The sequence below is a fragment of the Pseudorasbora parva genome, chromosome 3 (genome assembly GCF_024679245.1).
Source record: "Pseudorasbora parva isolate DD20220531a chromosome 3, ASM2467924v1, whole genome shotgun sequence".
Classification (NCBI taxonomy): Eukaryota; Metazoa; Chordata; class Actinopteri; order Cypriniformes; family Gobionidae; genus Pseudorasbora; species Pseudorasbora parva.
This window is the reverse complement of record NC_090174.1, coordinates 3,417,660-3,435,849: the sequence shown is the minus strand read 5'-3', so window position 1 is coordinate 3,435,849 and position 18,190 is coordinate 3,417,660. Positions and strand designations below refer to the sequence as shown.

Below are 18,190 nucleotides of genomic sequence, written 5' to 3'. Positions count from 1 at the left end.
TCATTTGCAGTAGAGATAAAGATACTTGAAAGAATGCATGCCTTCAAAAACTAAAAAGAACTGACATATGGAAGCAAAGGGTCCCTGTGTGTGAATAAATGTGCCTTCTTAATGCTTTACAAAGGAATTTTATGAAAATCAACCCAGCGTGGACTTTTAAACAGAAAACACAACACGCACAAAACACTAAGGGTTTGAGAAATTGGGGGAAATGCCTTAGGCTGAAAGAATGTATCAAAATATTTACAGTATTTATCTGTCTGCTAGTAGCCATACTTTCACAGTATAGTTCTACAGATAATTACAGTTACATGATAAGTGTATAGTGTGTATAGTATGATATCACACTATTGTTTAACTGCTAAACTATTCAAATTAACACATTACATAGGATCTACAATTTCCAGACTGAATGAGTTTAAGAAAATGGCTAATTAATAAAAGAAATGTCCAAAAATGATGCTCACCAAGGCTGTATTTGTTTGATCAAACATAAAACTATAATACGTTAAAATAGTATTAAAAGTTAAATATAAATATAAAATATAAATGTATAAGTTAAAACAACTCGTTCTCTTGCAATATTAAAATGTAATTTATTCCTGTGATCAAAGCTGAATCATTCCTTGAATCTTCAGTGTCACATGATCCTTCAGAAATCATTATAATATGATGATTTGCTGTTTAAGATGCCTTTCTGAATATTATCAATGTTGAAAACTGTTGCGCTGCTTCATGTGTATGTGGAGGCAGAGGTAGAAACAGAGACAGTCTTTAATAATCAATCCAACAAAGAACATGAAAGAGAAATCTCTAGCAACAAAACCTCGTTAAACAAACAACAATCAATACCGAACAAAGAACCGTGAGAACTGAAGGCTATACAATACACAGGGTGCAATCAACAGAAACTGAAACATAGGCGTGGGCAGAACAAGGACTGACCAAGGCAGCAGACTGGTCATTGGGGCAATGTGGGTTTATGGGCTCAAGGTAGATCTTGGGCTGCATTTACACTGCAGGTCTTGATGCACAATTCCGATTTGGTGACTATATTTTTGATGACCCGCTTACATCATCTTTTCAAAAGCATCCCGTATCCGATATTTGCATTTACACTGTACACTGGCAAAACAGCCCAAGACGTTCTTAACCGGTAAAAGGGTAAAACAGCACGATGTGCAATGGATGCAGACAAAATGATTGCACAATGTTTTGCTGTCTGCACTGTTCCACACATCTTTAAAGTTGGCAAAACATTTCTCTCTTAAGACGGAGAAAAAGAGGAGAGCCCTTGACAGGGTTGCACAACAAAACCTGTCCAATTGCAACTCAAAACTGTCTTAAAGTAGACCAATTCCGCTTGAAAACCGTGGCAACACTGGCCCTTGATCGCAGTTTGTGTCCACTTGAGCTGACGTCATTCACCTCCGTCCTTTTTTCAATGACGTACGAATCGCATTTACTGGGGAATATCCGATTTGACCGCTTACATGGCAGACGCTAATGCACGCATCCGAATCATATCGGATTTATTACCACATATGAGTGAGGCCTGAATCTGATCGGAGGATATCGGAATTCATGCGTTTTTTACTGCTTACACGTTTACATGTCATTTCCGATCTGTGCCACATGAGAGGAAAAAATCAGAATTTGGTCACTTGAACCATGCAGTGTAAATGGGTCCTTGGAGGATCCAGAGCCAGAGATTGGAAGACCAGAGGATCTTACTAGCAGAGTGGAGGCAACACAGGAGGAGCCAAGGGACTGAAAGGAGTAGGACATGTGGAGACACAGGAGATTTGGAGTTGGGCAGGACCAGTGAAGACACAGGAGACTTAGAGTTGGGCAGGACCAGTGGAGACACAGGAGACTTAGAGTTGGGCAGGACCAGTGAAGACACAGGAGACTTAGAGTTGGGCAGGACCAGTGGAGACAAAACAGGACAAGTGAAGACACAGGAGACTTAGAGCTGGGCAGGACCAGTGGAGACAAAACAGGACAAGTAAAGACACAGGAGACTTAGAGCTGGGCAGGACCAGTGAAGACACAGGAGACTTAGAGCTGGGCAGGACCAGTTGAGACAAAACAGGACAAGTGAAGACACAGGAGACTTAGAGCTGGGCAGGACCAGTTGAGACGCAACAGAACCAGTAAAGACACAGGAGACTTGGAGCTGGGTAGGACCAGTGGAGACAAAACAGGACAAGTGAAGACACAGGAGACTTAGAGCTGGGCAGGACCAGTGAAGACACAGGAGACTTAGAGCTGGGCAGGACCAGTTGAGACGCAACAGAACCAGTAAAGACACAGGAGACTTGGAGCTGGGTAGGACCAGTGGAGACAAAACAGGACAAGTGAAGACACAGGAGACTTAGAGCTGGGCAGGACCAGTGGAGACGCAACAGAACCAGTAAAGACACAGGAGACTTGGAGCTAGCCAGAACCGCAGAACAGTGGAGACACAACAAAACCAGTGAAGATGCACAAGAGATTTGGAGAAGGACCAGCAGAGACTTTGCAGATCCACATTTTAAATTAATTGAAAATAGTTGCAGAAAACTTCACAGCTCACCCTCAGCAAACGGGGTATAGGCCAGAGCTACGGTACATTGCCTCAAACTCCATGTGGACACCCACCAATACGGCTGGTGTTGCTGGTTCACGCACTGTTAGGCTCAGGCTCAGATGCTTGGTTCAGGCATCGGCCCTGGCACTGGCATTGAGACGGTCTTGGGCTTATTGTCTGCGCTGGGCTCTTGCTCTCTGTCCGTCATGGGCGTAGCCAAAGTCAGGCTGGGCTCTGGATCCAGAGAGGGGCTGGTTTTGCAGTTATCCACTAGACAGATGGTCATGTGGGAGTTGTTGTTAGCCAGCACCCACTCCACAAATCCAAAGAATGTCCCCCAAGGACTGGGCAGGCGTGCCTTCATTCACTCGTTCAAAAATAAAGATGCATAAGGAGTGATTTTGGGAAGTTAGTGAGGCACGCCAGTTCTAAAACATCCTCAAGGGAGTGGCGTTCGTACTCTAAACAGAGCAAATGGACAGATGGTAAGTCCATCTTCTTTCTTTTGGATCAGTGTTCTGCCATGTGTGGTTGTGGTAGTAAATATGTAGATGATGACGTAGATGTAGAAACTTTAATAATCCAACAAGGAACACATAATCATAGGAATAAACTAGAAACCCAGCCATGTTAAAAATAAACGACAATCAACAACAAACAGCAAAGAACTGTGATAAGAACTTGAACTTGGATTAGTCTTGAACTAACTAAAGTTAGGAAGATAAAAGGCATGATGGAGGAAACAATGTCTTCCTCATCCGCAGGATGAAGAAACCTCTCATTTGCCCTTTGAAGTGTTGGAAGAATCACAGAAAGAGGTTGAGAAGCCTATATTTCATCTCTGCAGTCAACAAGGGAAAAAAAGGCAATAAATGAATCAGAAGGAGAAATTGTTGCCGACTGGAGAGGCACTTTCCTGGTAGAAAATGTTAATAAGATCACGCGCTGGCAAGAGCCCGGCCTTCACAATTCAGCGCGGAATAAACTCGGACAATCTTATTAGTTGCTCTTCATGTATATTTCATTCCGAGAGGTCCTCGCTGAGAACTTTCCTTCAAAAATAAATAATGTATTTCACCATTCAAATTATGTTCTCGGAGCAGTTTGCACTTGTTGAAAATTGGCAAAAAATGCCAGTAGCTACACAGAAAGTGTAATAAAGCTCTCTCAAACGTCCTGCATGTGAATGCTTCCTGTTGTTATAGAGTCGCTCTCAGCTCTCATCTGTGTCTGCTTCTGCGGACGCCCACTCCTGGAGAACGCTGAAGTGGATTATCAAACATGAGGTGAGGAGCATGAATCACCATCATTCACAACACGTTTTGCTCCAGAGGACCGCACTGAACAGCTTTTATATATGTTCCATTTCTGTATTAATATGGATTGTATTTAAACACTTCTTTTGACGTGTCATCACAACGGCAGATGACGAACTGACATTTGGTTCAAGATGTGATTACGCACTAGTTCATCGGAAGAGCACTAATCTTTCTATGTCTGTCAGTTTTGTACATTGAGGTTTTGGAGTGATCTGAAATTGCACTTTTGAAAACCACCACTGAAGAAAGAAAATGATTTCAGTTTGAAAGTAAATGATGACAGCATTTTCATTTTTGGGGTGAATTATCCCTTTAAGCAAACTGCAAGAACACTACATTTCCTAACCATATTAATATAAGATTTAACACATCTGCTCATTTTTTTAAATGACTATTTCGCACATTTCAGAATAGTCATTTCAGAAACATAAATCAAAGTATCTGAATCATGCAATGAAAGATAAAACTTATTTGCTTTCAGCTCTGCTCACAGAATGTAATATGAAGATTGCACAAAGTAGCATTCAACATGCCATGCCTGTGCAACCATAGATATCAATGTGTGCAATATGTGTCACATGACTAAACATGCATTATCGTTTTCAAAAACCAACATTTTAAAGGTCCACTGAAATCAAAATGGAAGTTTTTTAGCTTTTAGTATGACTGTGTTAGCCTTAAAGTTATGAATACGCTGGTATTTTCCAAAACTATGACAACATTTGCATTTAGGAGACATAAGCATTCAAAATTTACAGTCTCCCACTTCCTTTAAAACAAATCTCAGATTTTGGTGACATCATCGCAGACTTCACTTTCTCGTCAAATGTTCTGTCCAATCAAAATGCTCTCTAGAATCTAAAGCCCGCCCCCTACACTGCTGAAGCTGCGGCTGAAATCGGTCAGTTGTTTACACACATTAACTAATTTCTACATGGTGAAAGGCACATGTATACGACAATCATTAGCATTAGTATGACAAAATGATTCAGTGTAAATACGCTTTCATTTGAGGGAATACAGCCTGTTTTCACGTTAGTTTCACGCACCGCCTCCGCGCACACACCCCAACGGCTCTGGTCTAAATTTAGACTACAGACACGAGAGCGCAGCGCGGATCAAATGCGCGAGTCCGCGCTGACAACAAACATATCGACCCATTTGAATTCTGCACAGAATGCTGCATTTCAAAAGCGATATGGAGTAGATTATGATGGCAAACAGTTAGAGGAAACTGCTGGCTTTACAAAACAGAGAAAGGTCCACTCTTGCACTCTAACGCTATTGGCTGTTTCAAAAAAGGGGAGGAGCTGCTAACAGCTGGAGCTGTTTCAGGGGAAATTACGTCAACACACTGAATAATGCGGCGCGTTTCAAGGCACTTCAGTGGACCTTTAAATTTAACCACTTAGCATGTAAAGTTATATATTTTAAATGTTCCAAATTGCAACTTCATCATTACACATATATATATATATATATATATATATATATATATATATATATATACATTCTTTAAGCTTATCATTATACACTAACTGGAATGACCCCGTCATTAGACCCCGTGGGAGATGAGATAGGCCTCCTTGGGGTTAAGTGGCTTTCTCAAAAGCTTTGTCTCAGTAACTCTACAGTCTTACGAAGCCAGCTAAGATGTCCAAGTCACATTTATTTCCAAATATATATATATATATATATATATATATATATATATATATATATATATATATATATATATATATATATATATATATATATATATATATATATATATATATATATATATATATATATATATATATATATATATATATATATAAATTCAATAGAAATGTCATTAAAGCATATTTTAGTTTACCATAAATGCTTGCCAGTACATTCAGCGGATGTACTTAAAGTTAAAACCCCAAAAATTAAATTAGCCTATGATTTATTCCCCCTCAAGCCATCCAAGGTGTATATGACATTCTTCTTTCAGACGAATACAATCAGAGTTATATTAAAACAAGTCCCTCAGTTTGCACTCAAGTATATTTTTAAGGAGTATAATTTTAGTCATTCTTTGTATATTTCTTTTTCTCCAGGATATGTTTGGAAACTAAGATCTACTTAATTGCACTTGTCATCAGCAACTATGAAGTACCATGCTTAATTTTCCTTATTAATGACTGTGCCATTTCACTGCTTAAATATTTAGTATTAATAAATAATAAATCCCATGGCTCACATAACAATGATTAACTCTTTGCAGGGATTTTTATGGTGCATGTGTTTTGTATTGTTTGTATTGCATTATTTTGTTGTTTGTCTATTTTGCAGAGCAGTCAAAAAAAAAAAAAAAGTCCATGTGATGTTTATTTGCCATGTTTTCCTTTGACCAATGTGTGTGTGAGAAAAATAAATAAATAAATACAAATACTACTCTGTATCACCTGTGCATTAATGCCACATAACACATAGCAAGCATTTATAAGATTTTACGGTAACACTTTAGAATAATGGTCATTAGTTCACATTAGTTATTGTAATAACTAACATTAACTAACCATGAGTAGTTCATTTGTTGCTGTATTTTTTTTTCATCTTTGTTAATATTAGTTAATAAAAATACAGCTGATTATGGTTTGTTCATGTTAGTTCACACTGCATTAACTATTGTTAACAAGATTTGAACAATGCATTAGTAAATGTTGAAGATAACATTAACAAAGATAAATTTGTTAGTTCATTATTAGTTCATTCACTTATTAGTATTAGTTAACTAATGTAGTTAACTGGTAACTAATGACCAATATTCTGACGTGTTACCAATTGTACTGCAAATCTGAGAAAAGTGAAAGAAAAGCTAAATGTATGATTGATTTTGACTCTTGGAAGCCAATACTGTTGCATGACAAGAGCATTTGTAAAGGCAGTGACATCATGCGTAATCTTGCCAAGCATTGAATGCGGTCTGTCCTATAAAAACACAGCATGTCCTAAACCAATCAGCGCTGCACTTTTAGGGCATTTGCAGCAATCACTGCTTAATCCTGTTAAGTGTTCACTTCACCTCTATTACTGAGAGAGTGGAGAAATGGCAGAGGAAGGCAAAGCTCTCAAAGTTCCCGATGTTACCAATGCTGAAGAGAGTAAAACTCAGGCAGACTCCAGCCGGAGTGGTATCATGACCTCGGTCCGGGTCAAGAGATCCAGAAATGAATCCACTTCAGCCAGCAGTTACAAGGAAATTGTATAGCTGGACCCGAGTGTCGAGCTCGAGATCAGAGTCAGGCGTGTGTTGGATTTGAATGAAGTTTAGATTTAACATCACCTGGGGGTTTTGATGCTTTAAAAAAAGGCTGACCGAACATCGTTACGAGGGAACTGCACATTATTTGAATGATTTTGAAATCATATCCTGTAACGCTTTATTTTAAGGTTCAGTTATTAACTATTAACTAGTTGCTTATGCATATTACTAGGATATTGGCTGTTATTAGTCCTTATAAAGCACATATTAATGCCTTATTCTGCATGACCTTATTCTATATCTCTTAATCCGACCCAATACCTAAACTTAAATGCTACAAAAACTACCTTACTAACTATTAATAAGCAGTCAATTATGAGTTTATTAAGGCACAAGTCATAGTTATAGAAGAATATGTGTTCCCCATGCTAAAGTGATACCCTTTATGAATATGTATAGGCAACTTTTATATTTTGGAGACACTATCCCAACTCCTACCCTAAACCTACAGTAGAATGTCAGTAACCAGTCAGTTTACTGGAGCCATTGACTTTCATAGTAGGGAAAAAATACAATGGAAGTCAATGGCTCCAGTAAACTGACTGGTTACTGACATTCTACAAAATATCTTCCCTTGTGTTCAGCTGAAGAAAGAAATTCATTCATTGAAACAACTTGAGGGTGAGTAAAGGATGACAATTTTCATTTTAAAGTGAATTATCCCTATAAGGATTTGAGGTAACGCTTTATAATAACTCATGTTATGAAGCATTTATAAAGCATTAGTAAGTAGTTTATTTATCATTTATTAAGCATTAATAGACATTAATAGGCAGTTTATAAATACAACTATTTATATATATATATATATATATATATATATATATATATATATATATATATATATATATATATATATATATATATATATATATATATATATATATATATATATATATATATATATATATATATTTATAATTATATGTATAATGTGTTTAACAATTGTATTTTCATACTTTATAATCTATTAATGGATAATTTCTAATTTAAGTATTACATTATTTACAGAGCAGTTATTTAGTTGTCATCAGTGGTTTATATGACCATTTAGAAAGTGTAAGTAAAGGGTTAATAAACTATTTATATGTACATTTATACATCTTACTATGTAGACATATAGTAATAGTTACTCAGTGTGTCAATACATGCTTTATTAATGTCACAATTAACATGTATTCCTACTGTACTTCATAATTTATTAAGGTAGTTATAAAACATTTAGTAGTTGTCAGTTAACTATTTCCGTGAGCTCACCTAAAGCTTTCCGTGAGATACACCTATCTGTAAAGTTTTAAAGTCAGTATTGTATTGACACTTTTTTTGTTTTATTATTTTATTATAATAATTGTATTTGTTGTATTTGCCACTCCTGTAATCCAGTGTAATCCAGTGGTACATTTTTATTCAGCAATGTTTACACTTTACATAAATGTATTTTTATATCAGATTGCAGAGGCTTAGTTTCATTTGACTGCAGTTACGGTTTCTGGTGGTCTATGGGAATAATATTTTTCTATGATATTGAAGAGGTTTAATTTAAATTTGATATTCATTTACTAGTTGTACAGTCTCTATTTTTGCATTTTGAAATAAATATGTCTATGTGCTATATTCATCTGTGTTGTGTTTGTTTCCTTTTTCTGTTCAGAAGAGATCGGAGTCTTTGTAAAAGCCTTAAGAGGCATTAATATTCCTCACTTTAGATGAGCTCACAGAAATAGTTAACTGACAACTACTAAATGTGTTATAACTACCTGAATTAATCATGAACTACAGTAGGAATACATGTTAATAAAGCATTTATTCACACACTGAGTAACTATTACTATATGTCTAAATAATATGATATATAAATGTGCATTTAAATTGTTTATTAACCCTTTACTTACACTGTCTAAAATTTAGGAATGATAAATTGATCATTTATAAAGTAGGAAATACAACTATTAAACACATTAAAGATTTGCTTATAAATCAAGAACAAAGCATTTATATCTGTATTTATAAACTACCTATTAATGTCTATTAATGCTTTATAAATGATGAAGTAACTATTTATTAATTCTTAACTAATGTTTCAAAGTGTGTAGTTATTATAAAGTGTTACCAATAACTGAATTTAATATCTAATATATAACTGTCTTACCATGTTAATTAATGAAAACGTTATACAGCTGTTATCTTTATCATGTTAACTATCATACTACCATATTCATACCATACTTTTATATATTATTCAGTTATTGCATGTTGCTTTAATTAGCTTGAGCAAAACTGAATCATTAAGAAGACCTTTGTCTTAAAATATAGACAATAATTTTATCGATTCCCATTTACTACATAATCTACAACATTTTTAGAAACAACAAATATCAGCTCAAAATCAATTTTGTGCTTCTGCCCCTGATCACGTCAAAGATCAGAGAAATGTCCATGTGCATTGCCAAAATTGGTTATTATTTTTAATGCATGTGCAGTAAGATGTTTTTATTTTTGCCCAACATTTCAGTATGAACGATGCTTAAACGCTAGTGTGGACAGAGAGCATTTTGAAACGTTTACACAATTTTTAAACATATCTGAATGAATGTAGACATGTCCATAGTGTCTCAGGATCGGACTCCCCTGATCTATAGCAATGAAATTTGGCTGACTCATAACCTGACTCCCTCAAGTAAAAGAACTAAATCTCTGCCACGGTCAGGAAAGCCAGACAGAGAAAGTTCTTTCTGAGGCAGCTGAAAACACTCCATCATCCTGGTTCAGTTCCTTCACCGAGAGCATCCTAACCTCGTTCATCCCCGTCTGGTTTCCTTCATCCTTCTGCTCCATAACCAGCGATCACCGGCTGTCACCTACCAACCACCTCAGAGGCTCAAAGGGGGTTTACCAGATCACTCTGGACTATTATCTGTCCAACTGACTCCTCAAAGGGAAGATGCTGGAAGTATATCACATAAGTATACTTTTGCTGTTAAAGGGGTACTTCAGCGCTAGGAAGATGAATCTGTATTTAAACTGGGTCATTAATAATTAATTAATTAATAATTATTTTTGAATTTAGTGCTTTCTAGACTGAGAAAAGACAGAACATGTATTTTTGTCTCATTGGGATAAAAGACAACAATTCCCAGAATGCTTCACTGCCCTGTGAGGCCATTCCCAACGATCCTTCGAATATACTCCAGGGTTTCTACTGATAGAAAGCCATATGCTAATAGCTAAGTACCTATAAGGTATGGTGTTGCCTCCACGCAATGTAGTCTATTTTAGATTATTTTTGATCAAATGAAACACCAATTTATAGTTCAAACCTATCACAGGGAAGAAGAACTTAAATACTAATCAATGAAATGGGTCACATGCCCACAGGGGTCCATTTTGTGTCCTGTTTCAGCACATGTGCACAGGTCACATGGCTCCATATTTTCTCCAATATAAAGTGTATTTTTTACTCATTACCGTCCGGTAAATCACCCACAACAAATACGAAAAAAAACTATTCTCGTGGCTTCATAAAATGATTGTAGAGCCACTGTAGTGAGATGGGCTTTGTAACGATGTCTTTAGTGCTTTTAGAAATATATATCTGTCCTCCAAAGATGAACGGAGATCTTACGGGTGTTTTTTTATTTTTTGTTTGTTTGTTTGTTTGTTTGTTTTTGTTTGTTTGTTTGTTTGTTTGTTTGTTTGTTTTTTGGGGGGGTATGGGTGTCAATGAAGGCCTTTCTAAGCCATCAGATTTCAACAAAAATATCTTCATTTGTGTCTGAAGTTGAAATGAATTGAGCCTAATAGCTGGGCTCTGCTGTTAACCTTTAGTATTACAATGTGTAGCTTTAAGTAAGATTTAAGTAAGAGTAAGATCTCCCTATATCTACAGCAGTATCCTTAAGAAAGTTTTTGTTCTAATTGGATTAATTTAAGGACAGACACAATTTGTTTCAGTAAACCACTGTTGAATAAAAATGCATAAAATGCTATTTTGTAAAAATGCTGTACCAAAATCGTCCCGAACTGTGACTTTAAAACCGAGGTACATAATCAACCGTCAGATCTGGGTCCCGTTACGGCCCTAGCTAGAATGTTTAGCTGTGCCTGTTAGCTGGATATGTACATGGACCTCTGTCACAAAGTGTCATGCTTTGAGTTTGTTGGTTTATAGTTTGATTTGTGTATCTGTTCTGTTCATGTCTGTGTTTCTATGCTGGTTTCAGTGTGTGGTAATTAGACCTGTCATCCTCCGATTCCTTCCCTTTTAGTCTCCAAAGTTTCAAATGGTAAAAGTTATCACAGGTGTTTCATGTTTCTTTTATTGGTTTGCTGCTGTGTGTTTAAGCCCTGTGTTGGGTCTTGTTTAGATGTCTGTTATTGTCACATTTTACTGGCTGTTCAGGGGTGTATTCCAGAAAGCAAGGTTAACTTACCGCCACATATACCCTGAACTCTCGGTTCATTAACCCAAACCTGGCTTACTCAAGGTATGCTGGTTCTGAAAACGAGTCCGGGAGTAAGTTCAGACAACTCAGAGTATGTTCCTGGTTAAATTACAAGACATTATTAACAGAGAATCAATGATGCACCATGGAAACAGACGCTAAGAAGAATCTCGGTATTCTGCTTCCTCTTCTTCTTTTGTTTAATAGCGATTTACCTTGAAAGTTACCTCCATTTTTGGAACCTACAGTTGAGGTTATCTGTTAACTTACTCTTAAACATACCCTGGTATGTCACATAACCTGCTTTCTGGATTACCCCCCTGTTTCTGTTTCATAACCAAGCCAATTTAGTTTGTAGTGATGGGCAGACCGAGGCTTTGAGATTTGAAGTACACTATTAGTCTGCATTCAATGCAATTAAGCATATTTCACAAAGGAAGTCAGGTTTGACATTCATGATGTCACGAGGCATGTGAGAACCAATCATTTTCGATGCCAAATTTGACACTTGGCAGTCTTGTTTCATTACAAATGAAAAGAGTGATTAGGACAATCTGTGTGAAAATGTGACCTTTTGTGTTGCACGGGAGAAATGGGTTTGGAACGATACAAGGGTTAGTAAAAGATAAGAGCACTTTAATTTTTGTGTTTTTTTTATTTTAAATTTTTGTCTGAACTATTCTTTTAAAACGCTGCAGCTTATCAGATCGCAAAACCAGTGTCAGACTTTTATTCCTAATAAAAGTGTGAGTGATCAAGGCCCATCCTGCTGTATATGATTGATTCATCCATCAGCGCAGAGAGCTGTGAGCTCATCAATTTTCTTGCTTTATGGGAGCTCATCCCCAAAAAAGCCATTAACCGCTTTTCCTTGTTCTCATTTCCTTCCTTTTAATCTGCACATGTAACACGAGACAAACTTATCTGCCTGTAATGAGACGTATTTGCCAGAAAGCTGAGCGCTTGAGAGTCGGCCATTCTCTGTGCAGGATGCCAGTGCAACTCAACAACACACACTCGCGCTACGGTTCAGAGAGTTGGACATAAAACAGGCCGTTATTACACTGATGTTAGATGATCTGTGGTGATCATGGAAACTCACCATGCATCCGGTGGAGTCCATCCTTCTGTCTGAAACACATTTGAAGTTCTTCCGGCATCCGCCGTTATCTTTGGAGCAATCCCTCACTGGACCAAAGGACGCAAGCAGATCGTCCACCGTCTCAAAATACGTGGACATGATGGCCTCTTCTCTACAAGGCAAACAAAGGAGATAAATACAATGAAAATTGGCATTCAAAAGAGGTCAAATTTAAGTTTATAATCTTTCACTACAGAACCGATTACACATGAACACAACATGTACACTTTTTAAAACAGCTGTTTTCTATGTGAACATATAGTAAAGTGTGATTTATTCCTGTGATCAAAGCTGAATTTACCATCAATATGGGAATCTTTTATAATATTATAAATATTTAAAAAAAATTTAGCAGCAAATCATCATATTATTTCCGAAGGATCATGTGACTCTGAATAATTGAGTAATGCTGATAAATTTAGCTTTGCTATTAAAATAGATTTTTAAAAAATATTGTATTGCAAAAAATGTATAAACAAACAATAATTATTAATATTTCACAATTTTACACTCTAAAAAAATGCTGGGTTGTTTTAACCCAAATTTTCATCAAACATGGACAATGATTAAAATAAAAATTAACCCAACAGTTGGGTTTGTCCATATTTGACCCAAATTTCGATTAAAACAACCCTGCCTTTTTTAGTGTGTACTGCTTTTACTGCATCCTCAGAAATTAAAAAGTAGGTTGTATACATTTGGAGCATGAACCTATAAAATCTATAAAATTTAAAATATGCAGCAACAAACTTTCCAAGCAGCGCCTTCACCTGATAGCCAAAATGTCTTCAAATGACATCTGCACAACAGCTCTTATCTATGCGTATCAAACGTGTTTGTTTTGTGGCTGAGACAGACATATAATTTGTCCCTATCTATCATTATCGTTCAATGAGGATGGAGCTGAAAGCACAAGGTCACAAAAAAAGAGTGTGTGCTTTGTTGTTGCCATGACATCTGACAAACATCTGCGGTGATCTACAGTATTGTGTTTGTGAAAATCACACATTATTAAAAAAAATAAAAATACAACTGTCATTTTCATGTGCAAAATCTGTAATGTAGAAGAAATTGAACATACAACACAACACAAAACAAAACAAACAGATGCAGACCTGTAGGGGACACGTTTAAATCACTAAACCTAAAATTACCCATTAACTCTAATTTAATTAAGTGTCCTTGTTACATGAACTATAGTAATAACTATAAGTTGCGTATAATTATATGTAACTAACCCCAAACTAGACCAAACCTAATCCTAACTTACTAGAAGTAAGTTCATATTCACTTAATGTTACTTAAAGGTGCAGTGTGTAAGAAAGACAGCTATTGGTTGAAATGGGTACCCCGTCCCGGCCCCTCCTCCTCAGACTCGTTGCCAGTTTGAGGACGCACAACAGGAACGAACGCAATTGACAATGAAAGATGAGGAAAATTACACACTGCAAGTTAATAAGTTCATTTGTCCGTATTTGATGTGCTCTTGATCATAGAGATTTTTAGATGGATGCCGAGGCTTTTTAGGTCGGGTAAAATCTGCGATCTCTGATCTCTGATGCGCTGTGTTTTCCATCAACTGGCAACCATGTGTGTTATCACTCAGACCAAAACAAAAACAGAAATTTCCACATGGAACACACATTTCAATGCAGAATAACTGCCATTGTTTTTCAAAGAAACAAGTACGTGAACTCAGCATGTTTCCTAAATATCTGCTTAAATTAGTACTTAAATTTATAAGTACAGTGTAACAAAGACACCTTAAAATTAAGTTAGGATGCAAACTTGTTGGTCCAGCACATCCCAGAAATGCTCAATTGGATTGATATCTGGGGAATTTGGAGGCCAGGGCAACACCTTAAACTCTTCATCATGTTCTCAAACCATTCCTGAACAATGTGTGTAGTGTTCCTGCTGAAAGAGGCTGCTTCAAAATGTAGAATTTACTGATATTTTATTCACCCAAGACATTTACATTTTACATTTAATCATTTAGCAGACGCTTTTATCCAAAGCGACTTACAAAAAAGGGTAGAGCAATAGAAGCAACGAAACAAACAAGGCCAACAACCTGTAAGAGCTGTAAGAAGTCTCAATTAATTAGCACAGTACACTATTTTTTTTTTTTTTTTTGGACAAACAAACAAAATGTAATGGATAGTTAAGTGCTATTCTTCATTGGCCAGGTGCAATTGAAAAAGATGTGTCTTAAGATGTTTTTTAAAAATGGCTACAGCACGAATTGAGATCGGCAGGTCATTCCACCAGGTGGGAACGGTCCAGGAAAATGTCCGTGAGAGCGATTTCATGCCTCTTTGGGATGGAACCACGAGGCGCCGCTCACTCGCAGAACGCAAGCTTCTGGAGGGTGTGTAAGTCTGAACAAGTGAGTTTAGGTATATTGGTGCAGAACCAGTGGTTGTTTTGTAGGCGAGAATTAGTGCCTTGAATTTGATGCGAGCAGCCATTGGCAACCAGTGCAGTTTGATGAAGAGAGGCGTAACATGCGCTCTCTTCGGCTCATTAAAGACCACTCTCGCCGCTGCATTCTGGATCAGCTGCAAGGGTTTGATAGTGCATGCTGGAAGCCCAGCCAGAAGAGCATTACAATAATCCAGTCTGGAGAGAACAAGAGCTTGAACCAGGAGTTGTGGAGCCTGTTCTGATAGGAAGGGTCTAATCTTTCTAATGTTGTATAAAGCAAATCTGCAGGACCGGGCTGTTGCAGTAATGTGGTCAGTGAAGTTTAACTGGTCATCAATCACAATTCCAAGGTTTCTGGCTGTCCTTGATGGAGTTATGGTTGATGAACCAAGCTGAATGGAGACATTTTGATGAAGTGCTGGGTTGGTTGAGAAAACAAGTAATTCTGTCTTTGCAAGATTGAGTTGAAGGTGATGCTCTTTCATCCAGTCAGAAATGTCTGTCAGACAGGCAGCGATACGAACACTGACTGTAGGATCATCTGGTTGAAATGAGAAGTAGAGTTGAGTGTCATCCGCATAGCAGTGATAGGAGAAGCCGTGTTTCTGAATGACAGAACCTAATGATGACATGTAGATGGAGAAGAGAAGTGGTCCAAGGACTGAGCCCTGTGGAACCCCAGTAGCTAGATTATGAGACTTAGACACTTCACCTCTCCATGACACCCTGTAGGACCTACCAGAGAGGTAAGACCTGAACCACTGGAGAGCAGTTCCTGAGATCCCCGTCCTCTTAAGTGTTGACAGGAGGATCTGGTGGTTAACTGTGTCAAAAGCAGCAGACAGATCCAGCAGAATGAGCATTGAGGATCTGGCAGCTGCTTTTGCCAGTCTCAGTGCCTCAGTTACCGAGAGCAAGGCAGTCTCAGTCGAATGGCCGCTTTTGAAGCCGGATTGGTTGTTGTCTAGGAGGTTGTCCCGTTCAAGAAACATAGAGAGTTGATTGAACACAACTCGCTCAAGGGTCTTTGCAATGAAAGGCAGAAGGGATACCGGTCGGTAGTTTTCTAAAAGTGCTGGATTCAGAGAGGGTTTCTTAAGCAGTGGGGTTACCCGAGCCTGCTTAAATGCTGTGGGAAAGGTTCCCGTGTGAAGAGAAGTGTTGACAATGTGAGTGAGTGCAGGAGTGATTGAAGAAGAAATGGCCTGAAGGAGGTGAGTGGGTATAGGATCAAGTGGACAGGTAGTAGGGTGATTGGAAAGGATGAGTTTAGAAATATCTGCCTCGGAGAGCGGAGAGAAGGATGGAAGCGTGTTCGTGTTAGTTGTCGAGATGTGCTTGTCAGTTTGTGGTGAGGAGAACTGGTTGCTGATGAGAGATGTTTTGTTTGTGAAAAATGATGCAAAGTCATCAGCTGTAAGAGTTGATGAAGGAGGGGGAGGAGGAGGACAAAGGAGAGAGGAGAATGTTTTAAAGAGTTTGCGAGAGTCAGAGCATTTGTTGATTTTGTTGTGGTAGTATGTTGTTTTAGCAGTGGAGACATTTGTAGAGAAAGAAGAGAGAAGAGCATCCATAGAACATCCAAGAACATCCTAGAACATCCAAGATGTTCATGTCTTTCTATCTTCAGTTAAAAATAAATTACATTTTTGAGGGAAACATTCTAGGTTATCTTTATGCATGTCATTGACTTCAATGGGAACCAACGGTTGAAGGTCTAAATCAATGCAGTTTCAAAGGAAGGGCTTCAGAGGCTCTGCGCGATCCCAGGTGAGGATTGAGGGTCTTATCTAGTGAAACAATCATTTACAAAAAAAAAAAATGTATATACTTTTTAAACAAAATTGCTCATCTTTCGCTGCTCTGAGACACACCACGGATTACGTAATCATGTTGGAAGGTCACACTAGACATTGGCAAAAGTAATTCACCCGTTGTTTTGGTTGATTGTATTATGTAAGGTTACACTTTGTTTGTTTTATAGTCGACAGTCAACAAACTATGAGAGTAATACTTAAGTTTAGGGTCCAATTCTGACTACTAGTTAGTTGCTTACTATACATTTTATATTGTCTGTTTATTATTACTTATAAAGCACATATTAATGCCTTATTCCTTATAACCTTATACACAATGCCTAAGCTTACAACTACCTTACTAACTGTTAATAATTAGCAATGTATTGATGTAAAAGTCATAATTAATAATAATAATTGGACCCTAAACTAAAGTGTGACCACTGTGGCTACATGTCAACTAACTCTCATGAGAGTATTAATAGTCTCTCTGCTTAATATCTGCTAACTTACAAGTACACCAACTTATTTCTACTAACACTAACCTAAATCCAACAGGCTACTAATACTCAAATGAGAGTCAGTTGACATGTAGTTGCACATTAATGAGAGTTAATTGACTTATTAATTAATTAATTAATTATAGTTAGTAGAATGTCTAAAGTAGACTATTGAAATAAAGAGTAACCTTAAGCACTTACTGTGTAAAAAAAAAAAAAAAAAAAAAAAAAACATAATGAGAGATGCAAATCTCAGTAATGCTGTACTAACTATCTTCAATTGTTTTTAGTATTATATAGTAACATTTAGTAAAAATAACAGTAACACTTTATTTCAAGGTTCAATCATTAACTATTAACTAGTTGCTTGTTATCATGCATATTACTAGGATATTGTCTGTTTATTAGTCCTTATAAAGCACATATTAATGCCTTATTCTGCATGACCTTATTCTACATCTCTTAATCCGACCCAATACCTAAACTTAAATGCTACGAAATCTACCTTACTAACTATTAATAAGCAGTAAATTAGGAGTTTATTGAGGCAAAAGTCGTAGTTAATAGTGAATATGAGTTACCCATACTAAAGTGTTACCAAAATAACATTATTTTAATCACAAATATAAGTGTAACATGCTTGCAACTTATTCACTTAAATGAAATGATTAGGCTTCCTTATTGTGGGGCAGATATTAAAC

General features: G+C 37.0%; 1 protein-coding gene across 1 annotated transcript in view; it reads right to left on the bottom strand.

Annotated features, from left to right (window-relative positions):
- LOC137070425 (astrotactin-2-like) overlaps nucleotides 1-18,190 on the bottom strand; it is a 620,747-nt gene that overhangs the window by 175,256 nt on the left and 427,301 nt on the right. The window contains exon 11 of the mRNA XM_067437549.1: nucleotides 12,728-12,878. Coding sequence (XP_067293650.1) covers nucleotides 12,728-12,878 — 151 coding nt within the window. The remainder of the gene's footprint in view (nucleotides 1-12,727; nucleotides 12,879-18,190) is intronic.